The sequence below is a fragment of the Hemiscyllium ocellatum genome, chromosome 13, assembly GCF_020745735.1.
Source record: "Hemiscyllium ocellatum isolate sHemOce1 chromosome 13, sHemOce1.pat.X.cur, whole genome shotgun sequence".
NCBI lineage: Eukaryota > Metazoa > Chordata > Chondrichthyes > Orectolobiformes > Hemiscylliidae > Hemiscyllium > Hemiscyllium ocellatum.
This window is the reverse complement of record NC_083413.1, coordinates 30,404,953-30,424,046: the sequence shown is the minus strand read 5'-3', so window position 1 is coordinate 30,424,046 and position 19,094 is coordinate 30,404,953. Positions and strand designations below refer to the sequence as shown.

Here is a 19,094-nt window from a genome sequence, read left to right as displayed (position 1 = left end):
CGTCACTGAACTAATGAGAACTTCCATCTTAATTTTTTTTTCATTTATTCACTTATGGGAAGCGGACATTGTTGGCTGGACTAGCATTTATTGCCCATTCCCAGTTGCCCCTGAGAAGATGGTGGTGAGCTGTTTTCTTGAAGTGCTGCAGTCCATTTGGTGCAAGTATACCACAATGCTACTAGATAAGGAGTTCCAGGATTTTGACCCAGTGACACTAAAGGGCTGGTGATGTATTTCCAAGCCAGGATGGTAAATGTGGCTGGTGGTTCCCATGTGCCTATTTGTCTGAGGAAATGATATTGATTGTAGGGTAGATCAGGGCAATTTACAAGGTCTGGGACTCTAGGAGGACCCATAGTGCTCAGACTGTAGGAGAGGCCACTGTGCTCGGGGACAGGGATGGAACTGGAACGGATGTGCTGGGTTTGGGGCATTGAGGGACATGGGGATGATGGTTTCTGTCCTAGCCCTCGGTGGTAGGTATAACTTCAATCAGCATGATATTTGACTCCAGTTTTGATTGCGCTCCTAAAAGCTCCACTTGGTCAAATGCAGCCTTGATGTCAAGAGCTGTCACTTTCCCCTCACCTCTGGAGTTCAGCTCTTTTATCCACATTTGGACTAAGGCTGTAATGAGGCCAGGAATTGAGTGGTCCTGGCAGAACTCAGACTGAGCAGGTTATTACAAAGCAAATGTTGCTTGAGTGCATTATTGATGACTCCCTCCAACATTTTACTGATGATCAATAATAAACTGTTGGGGTGGTAACTGACTGGCTTAAATTTGTCCTGCATTTTGTGTACAAGGAATACCTGTGTACTTTTCTCTACATGGTTGGGTAGATGCCAGTGTTGTGGCTGCACTAGAACAGTTTAGCTAAGGTCATGTCAAGTTCTGGAAAATAAGTCTTCAGTTTTGTTGCCAGAATGTTTTCAGTCCCCATAGTCTTTACAATATCCAGTGCCTCCAGCCATTTCTTGATACCATGTGGAGTGAACTGAATCAGCTGAAGACTTGCAAATGTGATTCAAGACCACATGAGGATGAGGCTGAAATGGGTCATCCATTAAGCACTTATGCCTGAAGTTTATTACAAACGCTTCTTTATCTTCAGCACAGGTGTGCTAGGTTCCCCCATTATTGAGGATTTATGGAGTCACCTTCTCTCGTGAGTTGTTTCGTTATCCACCACCATTCATGACTGGATGCATCAGCTTAGAGCTTCGATCTGATCTGTTGATTGTAGAATTGCTTAGTTTTGTCTGTTACTTGCTACTTATGCTGTTTTCAGGCCAGTTGTCCTGTTTTGTAGTGTCACTAGATTGACACCTTATATCTGACACTGCTCCTGACAGGCCTGCCTTCACTGTTTACTGAACTGTGATTGATCTCCTGGCTTAATGGCAATGGAAGAATAAAGCATGAGGTTACAGACTGTTTTTGAGTATAATGCTCTGCTGCCCAGGATGGCCCTCAGTATCTCATAGATGCCTAGTCTTGAGTTGAAGGATCCCATTTAACACTGTACTGCCACACTACACAATGGAGGATATCCTCAAAGTCAAAATGAGACTTTATCTCCACAAGGACTGTGCAGTGGTCACCACCAATACTGTCATGGACAGATGCAACTGTGGCAGGCAGTTTATGAGGATGAGATCAACAAAGCTTTTTTATCATGTTGGTTCCCTCACCATGTGCCACAAACTCAGTCTTGCAGGTATGTCTTTTAGGACTTAACCAACTCTATCAATAGTGGTGCTGCCAAGCCACTCTTGTAATCACATTGTGCTATGGCTGGGGAACAACATTCTACACCCCAGTAGTGTAGATCATGAGGATGATTTATCAGCTTTGGTGGACTGGTAGGTGTTGGTAGAATAGTTTCTTACCTTTGTCTGACCTGATGGTATGAGGTACGTCATGGGGTCCAGTGCCAGTTTGGAGGCCTCCCAGAGCATCTGCTTCCTAACTGTATGCACTTTGCCACGTCCTCAGATGGGTTTGCCCTGCCGGTGGGACAGAACATACCCAGAGCTGGTGACGGTGGTATCTGGGACATTGTGTGATACTATGCCATGAATATGACTATGTCAGGCTGTTGCTTGACTAATCCATAAGGTACCTTTCTCAATTTTAGCACTAGAGGTTAATAAGGATACTTTGCAAGGTCATTAGGGCTAGTTTTGCTGTTGTTATTTCCAATGTCTGTGTCAATGAAAAGTAGTCTGTCTAGTTTAATTGCTTTGAGTTTTCAGTGGTTTGGTATATTTGAATGGCTAGCTAGGCCATATGAGAGGGCATTTAAGAGTCAGTCACATTGCTGTGAGTTTGGAGTCACATGTGGGCCAAACCAGAAAATGACAACAGTTTTCTTTCTCTAAGGATATTAGTGAACAAGATGGGCTTTTTGACAATGATTTAATGGTTATAATTAGACTTTAACTTCCTTAACTACTGTCTTATTGTTATTTTCATTATTTACATTAATCTCATGCACCACTCTTCTCCCATCAGTTTAATGGATCTGTAGCTACTATCTCCTCCAGTAATTCCTGCATCCCTTGTAATCAACACCTTCCTGCAATTTCTGACTTCCCTCATTCCCTGTGACCCCTTAATTCTTAGACCACCTTCCCCTCCCCAGTGTCCACATGCCCCTGTTGGGAAGAGGACACAAAGAGGTTGCTGGTCGGGGAAGGATTGGGAACACTGCCAACCACCAGCTCGGAGCTGAGTAGCTGGAACAATGAGAGTCTCATTGAAGTTGAAAGCAGAGATACTGGACTGGGGGAAGCAATGGTTTGCATTGTGGGGCATGGACAGTCATTCTGTTCAACTGTTTACGAGGTTATCACATTTTTAACAGAATATAAAAGACTTTAGCGTCCACTGATTGTTTATCAACCATTTGATCTTTACTTGATAAGTTAAAGTCTAAATATACAATTTTTAGAGAAGTGATCATTTCATGGCACTGATTTCATTTCCGTTGCTTTCCATTTTCTTCATTTCCAGGAAGCCATGGTAGTTGTCATTAAAAGTTTACCACCTGGAACATTACTGAACATCATTGGCTTTGGCTCAAATGTGCGGACGCTCTTCTCTTCCAGCCGACCGTGTAATGATGTAAGCTTTTCCAGTTCCCAGATGAGAGTACAGAAGTGGTATCAGTACCTTTAGTTTCCATTATCTTTGGTCAGTGTCATGTGGGGACTTAGCAGCACACTTGTGATAAACCTGGTGATAATAAAAGGCTATTTGCTCCCTTGATTTCCTATTTGTCTTAGGATAACATTGTGCATAGCAAAAGCTTTATTACACTCTGAAGTTATTGGATTTATATATTGCAAAAATCCTATTCTATTTAGAAATGATAGTCTCTGATTTGTCCCTGTATGAAGATGAAAGCAGTGTACCCTCAGATTTATGATAAACATGTCAGTTGGCTTATTGAAAATCTATACAAACTGGTAGATTGTTGTGGGTTTCATAAATCAGAGTAGTTGTATTTGCACACCAAAAGAATTTGACTATCCTGTAATGTCACTTCAGAAAATTAATCCATTAACAAAATGTTGTAAAATTATATTAAACAAAGAATAGGAAAATGCAGCTTTAAAATATACACATTTCTGAAAAGAACGCCTTTCTAAAATCATGAAGCAGATAAGTAAAAAAGGTCTGCTGACTAAACTTATGTGTCTTCAGAACTTTTAATTTATACAACATGAAATAATCAATCATTTTCTAATTTTTCATTAAAATAATCTCATCATCTGAAAATTATCCAGCAAATATTAATAGTTTATTTATTATATATTCATGAGCTACTGGACAAAAAAGCATAGCTTATCTTGAAGGTGACATATCCAAGCATGATCAGTGATGTGCTTGGAAAGGAATTTTCCTGTTTTTCCTTTCATCCATAATGGAAAAATTCCAACTTCTTCTTTGAACAATTGCAGTCCGGGTGAGAATAGTAAAAATTTTGACATTTGCAAACAACATTTTTCAAAAAAACATTTTTTTAAACTTTTTGCCTGGTTACCTGAGAAGCTAATACGGAGTCTGATCTTTCTACCTCAATGCCTGCTGAAGAAGGGCCACTATGGTCCCTGCTTAATGAAATGTTTGATTGTCATTTGAAGCACTGCTTGCACCTGAGATCTAGCTCAATACCTGATCAGGACCCATGATGTTTTGGCTTGGGATCAAATATCCAATCATTTTAAGCCCCATTCACTAAATACCCTTGCGGATGCTGACCTAAAAATGAGGCGTCAACCTGGTGAAGCTACGAACCAGGACTAGGTACATGCCAATCAGCATAAGCAGTAAGTGATAGACAAAGGAGCCAACAACAGATCAGATCTAAGCAAAGCAGTTCTGCCACTTCCAGTCATAAATGGTGTGAACAACTCACTGGAAGAGGAGGGTCTCCAATTATCCCCATCCTCAATGATAGAAGAATCCAGAAAACATCAGTGTAAAAGATAAGGCTGAACACCATTGCAGCCTCGTCCTGTGGTGCCCAGCATTACAGATAACAGTCTTTAGCCAATTTGATGCACTCCATACGATTCCAAGAAACAGTTGAAGTCACTGGATACTGCAAAGGCTATGGGACCTGATGACATTCCAACAATAGTACTGAAGGCTTGTGCATCTAAACTTGCTACTCCCAGTGCCAAGCTCTTTCAATACAGTTACAACACCACCACCTACCAGACAATGTGGAAAATTCCCCACGTATGTTCTCTATACAGGACAAATCCAACTCAGTCAATAAGCACGCCATCAATCTGCTCTGAATATTCAGTAAAATGATGGAAGGTGTCATCACCAGTGCTATCAAGTAGCACCTGCTCAGCAATAACCTGCCTACTGAAGCCTTATTTGGGTTCCACCAGGGCCACTCAGCTTGTGACCTCATTACAGCCTTGGTTCAAAGATGACCTAAAGAGCTGAATTCCAGAGAGGAGGTGAGAGTGCATTTGATCAAGTGTGACATCAAAGCGCCCTAGCAAAACTGGAATCATTGGGTATCAGGGGGCAAAATCTCTGCTGCTTGGTGACATACCTGGCACATTGGAAGAATGGCATGCTTGTTGGAGGTCAGCCATTCAGCTCCAGGATATCTCTGGAGGAGATCCTCAGAACAATATCCAAGGCCCAAGCATTTTCAGCTGCTTCATCAATGACCGTGCCTCCATCATGAGGTCATCATGGGAATATTATTCACCAATGATTGCACAAGTTCAGCACCATTTGCAACATCTCAGGTACTGAAGCAGTCCATGTTCAACTGCAACAAGATCTGGACAGTATCCAGGCTTGGGCTGACAAGTGGCAAGTAACATTTGCACAATACAAATGCCAGGCAATGACCATTTCTAGTAAAAGGCAATTCCCCGTTGACTTTCAATGGTGTTATCATCACTGAATTGTCCACTATTGACATCCTTGGGGTTATCATTGACCAGAAACTCGACTGGACTGGCCACATAAACATGGTGGCTCAAAATCAGGTCAGATCCTGGCAAGTAATTCACCTCATAGAACATAGTTCATAGAACAATACAGCACAGATAAGGCCCTTCGGCTCACGATGTTGTGCCGAACATTTGGCCTAGCTTAAGCACCTATCCTTGTACCTATCCAATTGCCGCTTAAAGGTCACCGATGATTCTGACCTCCTGACTCTCTAAAACATGTCCATTATCTAGAGGACACAAGTCAGGAATGTGATGAGATACTTCCCACTGACTGGATAGGTGCAGTTCCAACAACAGTCAAGAAGCTTGACAAGATCCAGGACAAAGCAGTCCACTTGGTTGGCTTTATATCCACAAAGATCCATTCCATCCATCACTAACACTCAATAGCAGCAGTGTGTACTATGTACAAGACACAGTGCAGAAATTCATCAAAGATCCTTAGACAGCATCTTCCAAACTCGTGACCACTTCCATATAGAAAGACAATGGCAGCAGATACATGGGAATACCACCATTTGCAAGTTCCCTTCAACGCATGTCACTATCTTGACTAAGAAATATATCACTGTTCCTTTATTGTTGCTGGGTCAATATCCCGAAATTCCCTCCGGCAGTTCAAGATCACATTCTCAAGGGCAACTAAAGATGGGGAGTTAATGGTGACCAAACCAGAGACTCCCACTTCACATCAATGAATAAATTTTTAAAAATTACACTGTTGGACACTATCCCTCATGCTTAATTCCAGGTCTCTACATGACCTTGCTGCACCCTACCTCTGTATTTTCCTCCAGCCCTACAATTCTCCAATGTATTTGCCCTCACCTAAATCTGACATACCATGAGCATCCTAGGTGTTTTTTTAGGGATACAATCTATTTATTTCAAAAATATCGACAATATCGTAAATGATTCAAAAGCTGAAATGCAAATATTATGTTAAAACAATCTTTTAAAAAATGAAGGCGATATAAAAAAGTCAACTTTAGATTGATGCAGATTAATAGGATCAGTTATCAAATAGCGGCAAAATTCTATTGCTATACACTAGTGTCCAATTCTCATGTTACATTCACACCAGTCATTCATTCACACAAAGTCAAGATTAGTGTGGTGCTGGAAAAGCACAGCAGGTCAGGCAACGTCCGAGGAGCAGGAAAGTCAACATTTCGGGCAAAAGCCTTTCATCAGGGGTGGGGAATTACTTCTGCTTAGTCATTCACACAAACGCTACCTGAAGAAACTATGTCCTTCTCACAAAATTAGCTTCCTGGGTTTTAGTTCCTTCACCACTGATCAGCACACCTTAATTTGGTTAAACCTTTGATTGCCTGAACTAATAACCATTTCTGTGGCTTGATGTCGTACTTTGTTGTGCAAGATGCTGCTGAAGTGCTTTAGAATAGTTCATTACATTAAACGTGCTAAAAATAAATTAAATCAACCTGTTCAGATATGTGACGACACACCTCTGGATTTAAATCCGTGCCAGCTGGATCCAAGATAGGGGCATTTTCACTGTGCAACAAGATCAGTTTTAAAATTGCTAGATAAAAATACTGTTGCTGTACTGGACTGTGTGTTTTTATTCCTCTTCCATAAGCTTGCCCAAGTTTTCTGTCTTCTCTGGTTAACAACTTCTTTTGCTTGTTTGAAGGAGACTTTATGTTTGGCGTGTGAATATATTCAGAGGATGAGGGCTGACATGGGTGGCACTAATATTCTTGGCGCATTATCCTGGATTTTCAAGCAACCAATGCGTCGAGGCTACCCAAGACAGCTCTTTATTTTGACGGATGCCACAGTCAGACATGCTGGGAAGATTATCGAGCTGGTGCGAAAAAATGCCAATTCTGCAAGGTACTTTTGTCATCGTTCTTTTATGTATAAGTTACTTCAGATGAAGTACTAAGCTTCTTTGTACCACCGATTGATTTGTATTAATCGTTTCTTAAGCATGTGTAAACCATTGTGTCTGTGTTAGGCTAACTATTAAAATTAGGAGAAAGTGAGGACTGCAGATGCTGGAGATCAGAGCTGAAAAATGGGTTGCTGGAAAAGCACAGCAGGTCAGGCAGCATCCAAGGAGCAGGAGAATTGACGCTTCGGGCATAAGCCCGAAGAAGGGCTTATGCCCGAAACATCGATTCTCCTGCTCCTTAGATGCTGCCTGACCTGCTGCGCTTTTCCAGCAACACATTTTCCAGTAACTATTAAAATTAATAACAAAAGGCTATCTTTATGCTATAAACTCTAAAGTGATCCTGAGAGGAAGATTGCAGGAAAATATAATGCAAAAGGGCGAAAGATATTGTTGCAGTGACTCAGAGTGTGACACCTCAAAGATATCCTCCAGTGTTCAACTCCAGCAAATTTGTTACAATTCTTTTTATTTTAAATATTTTATTTTTATTTTTTATGAACAAATCTGAAAAAGATTACGAGAGCCTGGTGAGAATAATGGAGAGTAATGCAACAAAATATGGCTAAAATGAAAAAATCAGATTTGCAATGGCAAGGAATGTTTTCTCAATGCTCCCCTCCAGCCTTCAGTGTGGACATCAAAGTTTCACCTTATTTTCTTCCCATTAAAGCTCTTTTTTGGGAAAAAGCAAATAAAAATATCAAAAGTTAAACCAGAAAATGCTGTAAATAACTCAGCAAATACAGCAGAATCTGTGAAGAAATAAATAGACTTGACATTTCCAATTGATGGCTTTTTATCATAACAAGAAAAGTACAGATAAGCAACTGGTTTTAAGCAAATACAGAAGGAGAGAAAATAGATATGTTGGAAGAAGAATAAAAGGGAATATCTGTGATACATTAGGAAGCAAAACACATTGGGCAACAGAGGGATGATAATACAAGAGAAAAGGCAATGGTAATCAGACAAGTAAAAGAAGCAGTAGATGGTCTAGCAGAAGTGTAATTGAGAATAGTGGAGATATCACTAACAGCTGCTAGCTGAACAAGATAGCGGAAGCCATGTGCTGTAAATGTTGAAGACAATGTTGTATCTGGAAAGCTGTAAAATGCTAACTCGAAAAGAGAGCTTTTGTTACAAAACTTTATGTTTATGCTTCATTGAAATAGTGTCGGAGGCAGAGGGCAGAGAGATCAGAGTGAAAATATATCAGAGAATTACAATGTCATTTGACTGGGAGCTCAGGGTTGTGCTTTTGCACTGAATGGTGGTGTTCCACAAAATGGTCGCTCATTCTGGATTTGGCCTTCCTAGAGTAGAGGAGCCTGATTATGAGAAGTGAATTCAATCTACTTATTTGAAAAATTCACAAGTAAATCACCTGGAAGGATTCTTTGAGGGCCTTAACGGTTAGATTCAAGACATTTAAGATCAAGTTGTTCATTTCATGCTTTTGCATGGAAAGGTGCTGTGGATTGAATTTTGTGTTTGGGGAATGATCAAAAATTATCGAGGGAATACTTCTTTTGGAATGCTGAAAGGGAAGGAGATAGGAAAACATATTTGGTGACAGCAATACATTTGTGGTGATGGAAGTGGTGAAAAAGATATGTTGAATGTGAAAGCTGGTTGAGTAGAATTTTAGAACAAGTGGAACTAGGAAAGTGGGTCAGGGGTGAGATTTGAAATCTGAACAAACCTGTCAATTGCGCTGGAAAAGAATCGTCTGTTGAGGGAAAAGACATAGTCAGAAACACAGGAAAGAAAGGCAGAATTGTTAGAACAGATGTGATGAAGATAGAAAAGCTAGGAAAATGGAACAAAGTCTTTACAGGAAATGGAAGGAAGTTCATACCTACTTTGTTAAGGTAGGTATGAGATTCAGAGATTTAGAAAGGATGGATCACCTATTTCCCACCCCCCCCCAACCCCAACTACAAGTTGGTCAATAATGTGCAGGCAACATTAACAGATTGAAAGTGGGAGTTCTCCCCAGTAATTCTCACTCTTAGCAGTAGCTTGCCAAGGGTCCTGGAAGTGCCAGAACCTGGTAGTGGAAACAGGCAGTCCCATGAAGAAAATAGCCTTCAATTCTAGAGTGAAAGTGGTAGTGGACATGAAGAGTTTGTCTACCGTAGGGAGAGTATTGAGGTGGGCAGTTGGGTGGGTTTTGAAGTACAGATGGTTCAAAGCATGGAGGGTGTTATCTTCTTAGGAGAAGATGGGTACCCCAATGGGCAAAAGATCCTATCCAAAATTATACTGGCATTCTTACTGCCATTTTAAACACTTACAAAATATAAGGCCTGGCAACCCATGTCCACCTGTCCATGGCTTGGACAAGACATTATTGCTATCAATTCTAGCAACCTCGATTAAACTTTAATTATCTACATTTGGTAATGATTTTGACATTCACTCTGTATTATGGAGGTGGGCTGTGGGGTAGGGAGGAAGCAGTTGTCTGGGCTTTGTCAAAGACATCCCTGGTGGGTGCATGTAATATTAAACCCTTAACTTGAATATCACCCTCTAGAAATGTAGAGAGTGAAGTTGAGGAAAGAAAAAAAGGAGATGGACTCCTGAACAGTTGTGTTGTATTCCTTATGGAGTACACACACAGTTTCAAGACAATCAATCATCTCTTCTTTATGAGGTTGGCCATTTTGTGAATTTCTAATGCAAATTAAATTAAATTACCAAGATTACATTGTAACTGAGTGCTCCACTCAAACATTTCCAGCTTCTCCTTATATGATTTTCATAAACTAAAGAAAAAAGCTCATTCCTTAATTAAAGTTGAGTGATATCAGAAAATCCGATATTTCATACTGATTAATATATGCATTCAGTTGGATTTGTCAAAATGTTTACTTGTGGTCTTATAAAAAATAAACTACTTTCTGACAGCAGGCTACATAACATATTTGTGCATGTAAGCATGAATATTGTCATCTATAATTCTAATATCAAAATAAAGTGAAGAGAAAGCACAGATTGAAAGAGGTTATAAAAACAGCTTGTGTCTGAGGAAATACAAACCTTTGCTTCAGATATTTGTTTAAAATCAAAACATTTCTTTTACAGTGTAGTGGTAAAGTATTTTATTACAGTTTGCCTGCTGTTTGGCAGTGATCCAAACTGTTCAATATGATTCATGGAGCTTTATCCAATTAGTGTTTAGTATTATTGGCTCACAATGTACCTTTAATTAATTGGTTATATGAGAGAGATGTGTTGGGAAGGTCATCATGCACTCACCATGTGCTTTAACAACAAGCTAAACAAAAACTTGTCACTGGGGATATTTATTAAGTTGGGGTCCAACAATCATCCGTTAACTGCTGATTCCAAGTAAAACATTATTAGCAAAATTAGTTCTGTTACGCTAATTTGTAGAGATTAAAGTGATGGCATAGTTCATTGTCAATCACATTACACATTCAAACATTAACTAAACATTTTAACTGGCTCATGACTAATATTGACATCTTGCTTCATTATAATATTTTAAAGATAAACTATAACAAGGGATATATTTATAATGCCAGAATTTTAACATAATATTTCATTAGATGTTTCAGTTATGGGCTGGGACCTAATGCTTGCAAACGGTTGTTGCATGGTGTTGCAAAGGCTACAGGCGGAACTGTTGAATTTTTCAATGAAGGTGAACGACTACAACCAAAAGTAAGTGGCTGATGATCATAAATAATGTTCACATGCACTGTGGTACTTTTGACTCTGCAATTGGCCATTTTGGATCAGTCTGTATATATCTCTTTTGGTTTTCATTACATCATGTATTTTTCACCTGCTCTAGACCAAATTCTTCAAATTAATAAGTCTTGTGCTGTCTAAGTACTAGATCATGTCGAATAACTTTCTGAGTATGCAGTTTGCTGCAATGAAACTTGATTTAACAATAAAGCTTCAAATAAGTTTTGTTATTTTGTTTTAAATCTGATTTAATATACTTGGAATTTCACTGTACTGGTCTAACCTGACAATATAATTGTATTTCATGGAAATATAGCAAATAGGAGCTGATGGAGGACACCCATTCCTTTAAGCATCCTCTGTCATTCTTCATGATCATGGTCGATCATGCAGCTCAAAAGCAGAGTTACAGTTGCAACCTCGCAGCTTACTCCTGCAGTTCTCTGACAATTAATCTTTGTTAGCTTCCTCCTCCTTTCATATACATTTAGATTAAATAGTCTAGCACCTGTGCATGTAGCCATTTGACTTAACTTTATCTCCAATTTGAAATATTCTTGCCCTGGTTATGAGAACAGAATGGCATTGCTAAATATTAAATACCTAACTAAAAGAATAGGCATTTTGTCAACTGAATTTATTGAAATTATTTTATTATTCACAACTTTTCCATAACCATAAAATGAATTAAAAATGATGAATCAGAAAATAAAGAGATGAATACACAGATAATGAAATCCATACTGTCCTCAGGTAGGGTTTCATTCTCCTTTAAGCCGTTCCTCGGCTATCAGGTGTTTTAGTGCAATATTTATTCAAAGAATAAGGTATATCTACTTATTATAATATAAGTTTCCAGCAGTATTTCAAAATAAAGTTGATGAAATGCTCTTTCTTTTGTTAGGTATTTAATATTTAGCAACTGATTTTTTTTTTCAATAAGATAATTCTGGTCTTGAATCAAAATTATAGTCATAACAAGCAACTGTTACCATGGAATTACTGTTGACATTTTGGCTTATTAGTTCTCATTCTAATGACGTAAGTTTTTCAGCAACCATTTTTATTACTATGCTCTTCAAATTTACCCTCAATAGTACACTTGTATTGCTGGGAAAAGGGAGGGTTTATTCAGACTGTTAATAAAACATATCTGCTATTAAATCATAGGCTGAGAGCACTAGCTGTATTGTACAACAATTTGCTACACATTCAATCCCCACTAGACCAATTCTTAATGGAACGAAATCCCAACATACTGAAATTGACTGTCTTTGGGTATGCACTGTGGGTCAGACTATGTGCCTGCTGTGTATCAGTAAAGAGTTTAGGCTGGTATAATTGAATGTTTATTCTATAATCTTTTTTCCAACAGTTAATGAAATCATTAAAGAAAGCTATTGAGCCTGCTCTGAGTGACATTACCATTGAATGGTATCTCCCAGATACTTTAGAAGTTCTCCTTTCTCCAAGTGAAATTGGACCTTTGTATCCAGGGGACCATCTGAATGGCTATGGTGTAATTTATGATCTTTCTGGATTTCAGAGGAAGAAGAATGTGGTAAGTCAAGGTGTGTGTGTGTGTGTGTGTGTGTAAGAAATATTATGTGTATATGAGGCAGTTTGTGACAGTAATTGAGACTCAGAACGCCTGTGTAATTCATAAGACATAAAAAAAAAACAAGATTTGCAGATCCTGGAAGTCAGAAGTAAAATCAGAAATTACTAAAAATGTTCAGCAGATCTGGCAGCATCTGTGGAGAGAAAGCAGACTTAATATTTCAGGTCTAGTGACACTTTTTCAGAATTTATTGTAGCTAGGAGAAGTTAGGCATATATACTGAAGATGTGGTAATGGGGTTAGAGAAAGAAGTAAATGATAGGTGGAGAAAGAGCCCAGAGAGCAGAGAGAGAAAAACAGTTGGCAGACATAAGAATGGGTAAAGGTCAGCCTGGGAGAATCAATACCTGCAAATGGAGGCATTAGTAGTTGACAATGGGTTGTTCATAATAGCAGGCCATGTGATGACAAGGCCTGGTGTGTAGTGATTGGGGTAAGGACTTGGGAGAAGGTGCTCAGGTGAAAGGATTGAACTCGATATTGAGTCCAAAAGATTGCAGAGTTCTCACGTGGAAAACAAAGTGTTGTTCTTCCAACTTGCTCTGAGCTTTGCTGGAGCACTCTAGCAAGCCTGAGACAGAGATGCTGGCCAGGGGATAAAGCAGTGTGTTGAAACTGCAGACAACCTGAAGTTCAGGGTCATTTTTGCAGAAAGAAAGCAGGTATTCTGCAAAGTGATCACCCAGTCTGCGCTTCATCTCCCTATTGTAGAGAAGACCACATTATAAGCAGCGAATATAGCAGACTAGATTGAGTAAAAGACCTTTCCTGAGCTACAATCAGTTGTGAACAAAGATACTGGACTATTAACTTTGCTTTCTCTCCACAAACTCATGCTGCCAAACCATGAGTTTTTCCAGCAATTCCTGATTCTAATTCAAATAACATATTCTGTTGAAGTTGATTTTCTTTGCCATGCTTCAGTAGAAACAAAATGCCAGTGCTAAAACAATTCGACATGAAAACAAAGAGAAACTTTACTAGTTCTATGTATGTATAAATCTGTAACATTAACCCTGAGAAGTAAAAGTTAATCTATTGTCCCTCTACTCTAGGTGAAGCAGCACATCTCTAAAACAGCTCTAAAAGGGTCAACCAATTCAATTTTTCAGGCTCAAGATGAGTCTTCTACATCAATCTTGACTGATGGAATCAAACCATCTTTCCCGGTTGAAAAGAATGACATTGAGCAAGCCTTAAAGGACATTTCTCGTGAGATTTCAATAGAGTTTTCAGGTTCTAATACTGAGGAGAATGAAAAATGTAAGGGTAAGGTATATATGGACATCAGACTCTTTTTTCACCCAATTTTAATCCTTCATTTTTTTTTTCTATCCTACCTTCATGTAGAAGCTCCTCAATTTCAGGTTGTCTTTTGAATTCAAAGTACAGAATGGTCTGGGTCATTTCCTCTTCATTCACTATGGGTGCTTTGTTATCAAAAGATCAAACAATAAGGTGGCTGTCAATCTCCCGAGAAGGAAGAGCTCCCCCATTGAAAGCAGGGTGACCAACTGTCCTGTATTTTACGGGTACATCCCATTCTCTATCTAATTGCTCCAGGAACCATAGCATTTTCTCCCAAATGCAATTGCCTTGAATTTTTGGTGTTCTTGTGTTTCTTATAGTTTGAGTGCATAGTGGGTGCACATTTCCATGACACAAGCCCATGGTAGCTTGAAGTTGGAGCAAAAAGAAGCAAGGAGTTTGTTGGGGGAATAATTGAGCAAAGCTTTGGTGCTTTCACTCACTGATTTTTTAGCTGTTGCTGGAGAATATTTAGGATATGGGCCATATTCTTATTGATCAATTTCGCTCATAGTCCTGTTGGCCAACACCCTGAGAAGAGATAGGTGCACATTTAGATTCTACTGACACTCCCTTTTAAGTTGTTTACTTTCTTATGTTGACCTACCATCTCCACATGACCACTGATTCCCTCCCACAAACCCAAGATGCCAGGTCCATCACTTCACTCCTTCCTTTCTCTGACCCTGCCAGCTTTGTTCCCCTAGATTCCTCTTCCGCTTTTCCATATTTCAAACTCACTATAGATCCATCCATCCCTCAAATCCCCAACGTCTGATACACTCTTCCCATTTATCTCTCCACCACAGAGGCTCCCACCCTCATTCCTGATGAAGGGCTCCTTCCCGACACGTCGATTTTCCTGCTCCTCGAATGCTGCCTGACCCACTGTGCATTTCCAGCACTACTCTAATCTTGACTCTAATACACTCTTGTCAGCCCCAAGCCTCCATATAACCTCCAAGCACTGGCTCCAGAGTTAAATAAAGAAAACCTTACAAACAAGTGCACAAAGCTAAGTGGTTTGCACCACCTTTAAACAAGGTGCCACAAAATTTCCACACACTGCTGGTTTTATCCTGAGTGTAAAGCTTTATTTAAAACTCGGTGTCACATTAATCAGTATCCATGACATGCATATATATTCCGCATACGAAATGGCTGCAAGCTGACAAAAGGCTCAACATACCAAAGATGTGTCACTGACATTATCTCTGCATCTCACCCTGTGATCAGGAAATCAAAAATTCACATCTGACGCAATTAAGTCACACCGCATGTTTAGTTTCATACTCCTGCTGACTCCATTAAATACTTCTTCACCTAGGTGCTTGAAGTTTATGGAAACCATTGCCATGTTCATTCCTGAGAAATCTGTGCAACCAAGTCATTTTTGCAATATTTTCAGAGGTGTTAAAATGATTTACTAATGCAAAAGTTAAATCCAAAAACCTTCAACACATTTGCAATTAGGAGATATCTTAGGCCCTGGCAGTAATTTTCAAATCCTTTCTGGCCATAGACAACCACCAGAGGATTGAACAACTGCTAATGCTTCGTTATTGAGGGGTGGATCTGACACTAGTGACTAAGATTCTTCCCTTGACACCAAGTGACCCTGCATTGAGCAATGGTGATTGTAGCTAGAAAAAAAAGCATGTTACTTGGGCTGGAGGGTCTGTACTATGAAGAAAGATTGATTAGGCTGGGCATGTCTTCCTTCGAGCAGCAACGGTTGAGAGGGGATCTGACAGAGGAGTGTAGTATTATGAAGGGCAGAGATACTGTGGGAAGGAAGTTACTTTTACAATTAGTAGAGGGGTCAATAACCATGATAGGAGAAAGTGAGGACTGCAGATGCTGGAGATCAGAGTCGAGAGTGTGGGTGCTCGAAAAGCACAGCAGGTCAGGCAGCATCCGAGGAGGAGGAGAATCGACAATTCGGGCATAAGCCCTTCTTCAGGAATGAGGCTTGTGGCTTATACCCAAAACCTCAATAACCATGATGCATAGATTTAAAGTAAGAGGTAGAGTTGAGGAGAATCTTTTTCTCTCAGAGGTTGGTGGGAGTCTGGAACTCATTGCCTGAAAGCGCGAGTCAGAAACTCTCACACCATTTAAGCAATATTTAGATATTCGCTTGTATTGCCAAAGCCTCCAGAGCCAAAAGCTGGAAAGTGGGCTTACTGTAGTCAGATTTTTGTTGACTGGTGTGGAATCGGCTGAATGACCTTTCTGTGCTGCAAGTGTCTATGAGTCAATGAGTCGGTTTCTAAGCAGCAAATTGCCATCAGTATCCCACAAAACTGGAATATAGATCTGCTTAGTTCAGGTGTCAGATTGGCAACTCTGCTGCTAATGATTGTGTTAGTTCTAAACCTCTATGACCAGGTTGTCACCAGATGCCAAACTACACACCAAGTAGTTAATGCTTAGAGTTACCAAATTAAAATGCCATTGTTTGAACAAGGGAGAGGGGAATAAAAGTATGCCCATTGCTAAGAGAGACATCATTTTTAAAATACATATCTGTTGTTTGGAATTTCAGACTCAGAGACTGATCCTCTTCATGATTTACGGAGGCGTATATCCCATTCCTCATACATCCAGGAGCAATACAAACTGACACACTGTTCCATCTGCAGTGATAAAGGAATTGGGGTGCAAAGTACACCTACCCGTGGCTCAAATAGCAGTGACTCTACAGAGCCTCAGGATATTGACAGGGGAACAACATCCCTCCCGTATGGTTTGGAAAACATTGCACATCACGGACAGAAAGGTTTGCTGCACTGGGAATCACCAACAAAAGCAGCATCTAATTTTGAATTAGTTGATGATAAAGTAAGTAAATTGTCTGCTTTCTTAATTAATATTATTACATGATGAACGGTCTCCCAATGAGTAACAATGAAGTTGCTTTGTTAAATTGAAACGTGAGATGAATTTTGAGCCTTTACACCCCAGCTTGCACTCTCTTCTCTGTACGTGAAATCATTTCCTCAACACTCAGTAGCTTTTTTATATTTATGGAATAAATATATGGGATCACTGACAAGTCTAGCACTCATTGTCTATCTGGAATTGCCTTTGAGGAAGTGGCAGGAGACTGCCCTCTTGATCCACTCTAGTCTGTGTGGTGTAGGTTCTAAAGAACAGAGCTCCAGGATTTTGACCAAGCAACAGTGAAGAAATGGCAATATAATTTGATGTCAAGGTGGTGTCTGACTTGGAGAGGAATTTGCAGTCATTCCATGAGCCTACTGCCCTTGATCTTCCAGGTGGCAAAGCTCTTCGGTTGGAAGGTTTTGCTAGAGGAATTGTGGCAGGTTGTTGCACTGCATCTTATAGATGGAACACAGTGCTACTGCTGGGAGCCAGTGGTGGGAGGAGTGAATGTTAACACTGGTAGATGGGTGTCAGTCAAGTAGACTGCATTCTTGTGGTCAATGTTGAGATGTTTGAGTGCTTTTGGAGATGGACTCATCTAGGCAAGTGGGAAGTATTGCATTATACTCCTGACTCGTGTCTTATGAATGACAGACAGCTTAGGAGATTTGGGAGGTGAATAACTTGTGAAGAATTCCTCTGACCTATTCCTTTAGACATAGACACAGTAGTTATGTGAGTGAAATAGTTAGATTCTATTCAATGGTTACCTCCAGGGTATGGATAGTGATAATTACATTGAACATTCAGTGATACCTAATAGTTTTGAGTCCAAGTTAGAAATGAAAAGGTTGATATGTTTCATTGCTTTCACCCAAACATGAAGCTTTCTGTATATTTGTGCATTAGAAGCTATGTTGTATTTCTCAAGGATGAAGAAAGAGCTAAGTCAACGTGCTCATAACTTTCTGAGGAAGATGCAGATTTGAGATTTTAGATAAAAGTTGGAGATGTGCCTGATAAGAAGTGTGGTATTAATTTGAGATAAGATTAATTGATCATTATTAGGTTCACTATCTCCTATTGGTAAAATCAAAGCAAAATACTATTTTCCATATATGGAAACATCGGGTTACAATTAAATGAAGGTCAAATGTTATGGTTCAGAGTCTGTGAAAGACCAAGTTCATGTTAAAAGACTGCCTGTTAAGATTTATTTTCTGGGCTTCAAAATAAAATTATGGACAAAATTTCCCTATTTTCATTTAAAGTGTTTTGTGGAGTGAGATACTATTCTCACACAATAATCGGCTATTCTCATCATTAGTTATCAGTTTAATTGCAGGCTTCTCAAGGAGCCACATGGCAGGAGCTCTCATCACTGTGGGATATTCTAGTGTTCCTACTGGTAGCGCCACCTGCAGACCATCTCGAATGCTGCAAGCCAGGTGCAGCCTCCCACATTGCGGCACTTGGCCACTATCACGTACAAAGGAAAGGTCACATCCTGCTTCATGGACAGGGACTTGAAGGTGCTTTTGGATGAGGACAAGTGACTACGACAGGACACCAAACCATCGGACCAAAGCAAACTGGACCCAAATAGCAGCCTGGGTCAGTACTGGTGCTTGAGTCAGAAGAGCTGGAGAATGGCCTACGATATTCAATACTCGAAATGATTAATGTCACCATCTTCTCTCTGCTACCTTACACTCATAGGATCATTCTTTCTCTGCACTGGAGAACTCTCACCAAGGCTCATTGACTACAATTCTCCTCATCGCATGCATCACATGCACTCAACAGCTCGCAAATACCTCATTGTCCCAAACTACTAACCCTTCCTGTCCTACTTCCTACTAACTCCCCGGAGAGATCTCACCACTTCTCCTATTTCTATGTCACCATCAACTGCTCTTCTATTCATTTCCATCATGCTCAACCCCTCTCTTTGTGGCAGTGGTGGACATTAGGCACATCACTCCTTATGAGGAGAAATTATTGGAATGAGCTGGAGAAGAACACAACTGTTCAACTATGGACTGGGAGCCCTCAATGGCCTACCAACCCTCCAGCTTCATTGTGCTATACTGCCCTTCTCTCTCTTATTACCACCAATGCCAA

At 39.9% G+C, this 19,094-nt stretch overlaps 1 protein-coding gene across 6 annotated transcripts in view; it reads left to right on the top strand.

Annotated features, from left to right (window-relative positions):
* The window catches only part of vwa5b2 (von Willebrand factor A domain containing 5B2), a 160,781-nt gene that overhangs the window by 107,892 nt on the left and 33,795 nt on the right, over positions 1 to 19,094 (top strand). For 4 of the 6 annotated variants that reach the window (XM_060834683.1, XM_060834684.1, XM_060834680.1 and 1 more), the window contains 6 exons: positions 3,023 to 3,133; positions 7,163 to 7,365; positions 11,008 to 11,122; positions 12,528 to 12,713; positions 13,829 to 14,042; positions 16,630 to 16,925. In XM_060834683.1, the coding sequence (XP_060690666.1) occupies positions 3,023 to 3,133; positions 7,163 to 7,365; positions 11,008 to 11,122; positions 12,528 to 12,713; positions 13,829 to 14,042; positions 16,630 to 16,925 (1,125 nt within the window). The remainder of the gene's footprint in view (positions 1 to 3,022; positions 3,134 to 7,162; positions 7,366 to 11,007; positions 11,123 to 12,527; positions 12,714 to 13,828; positions 14,043 to 16,629; positions 16,926 to 19,094) is intronic. The other 2 variants (XM_060834686.1, XM_060834682.1) reach the window with 1 other exon arrangement.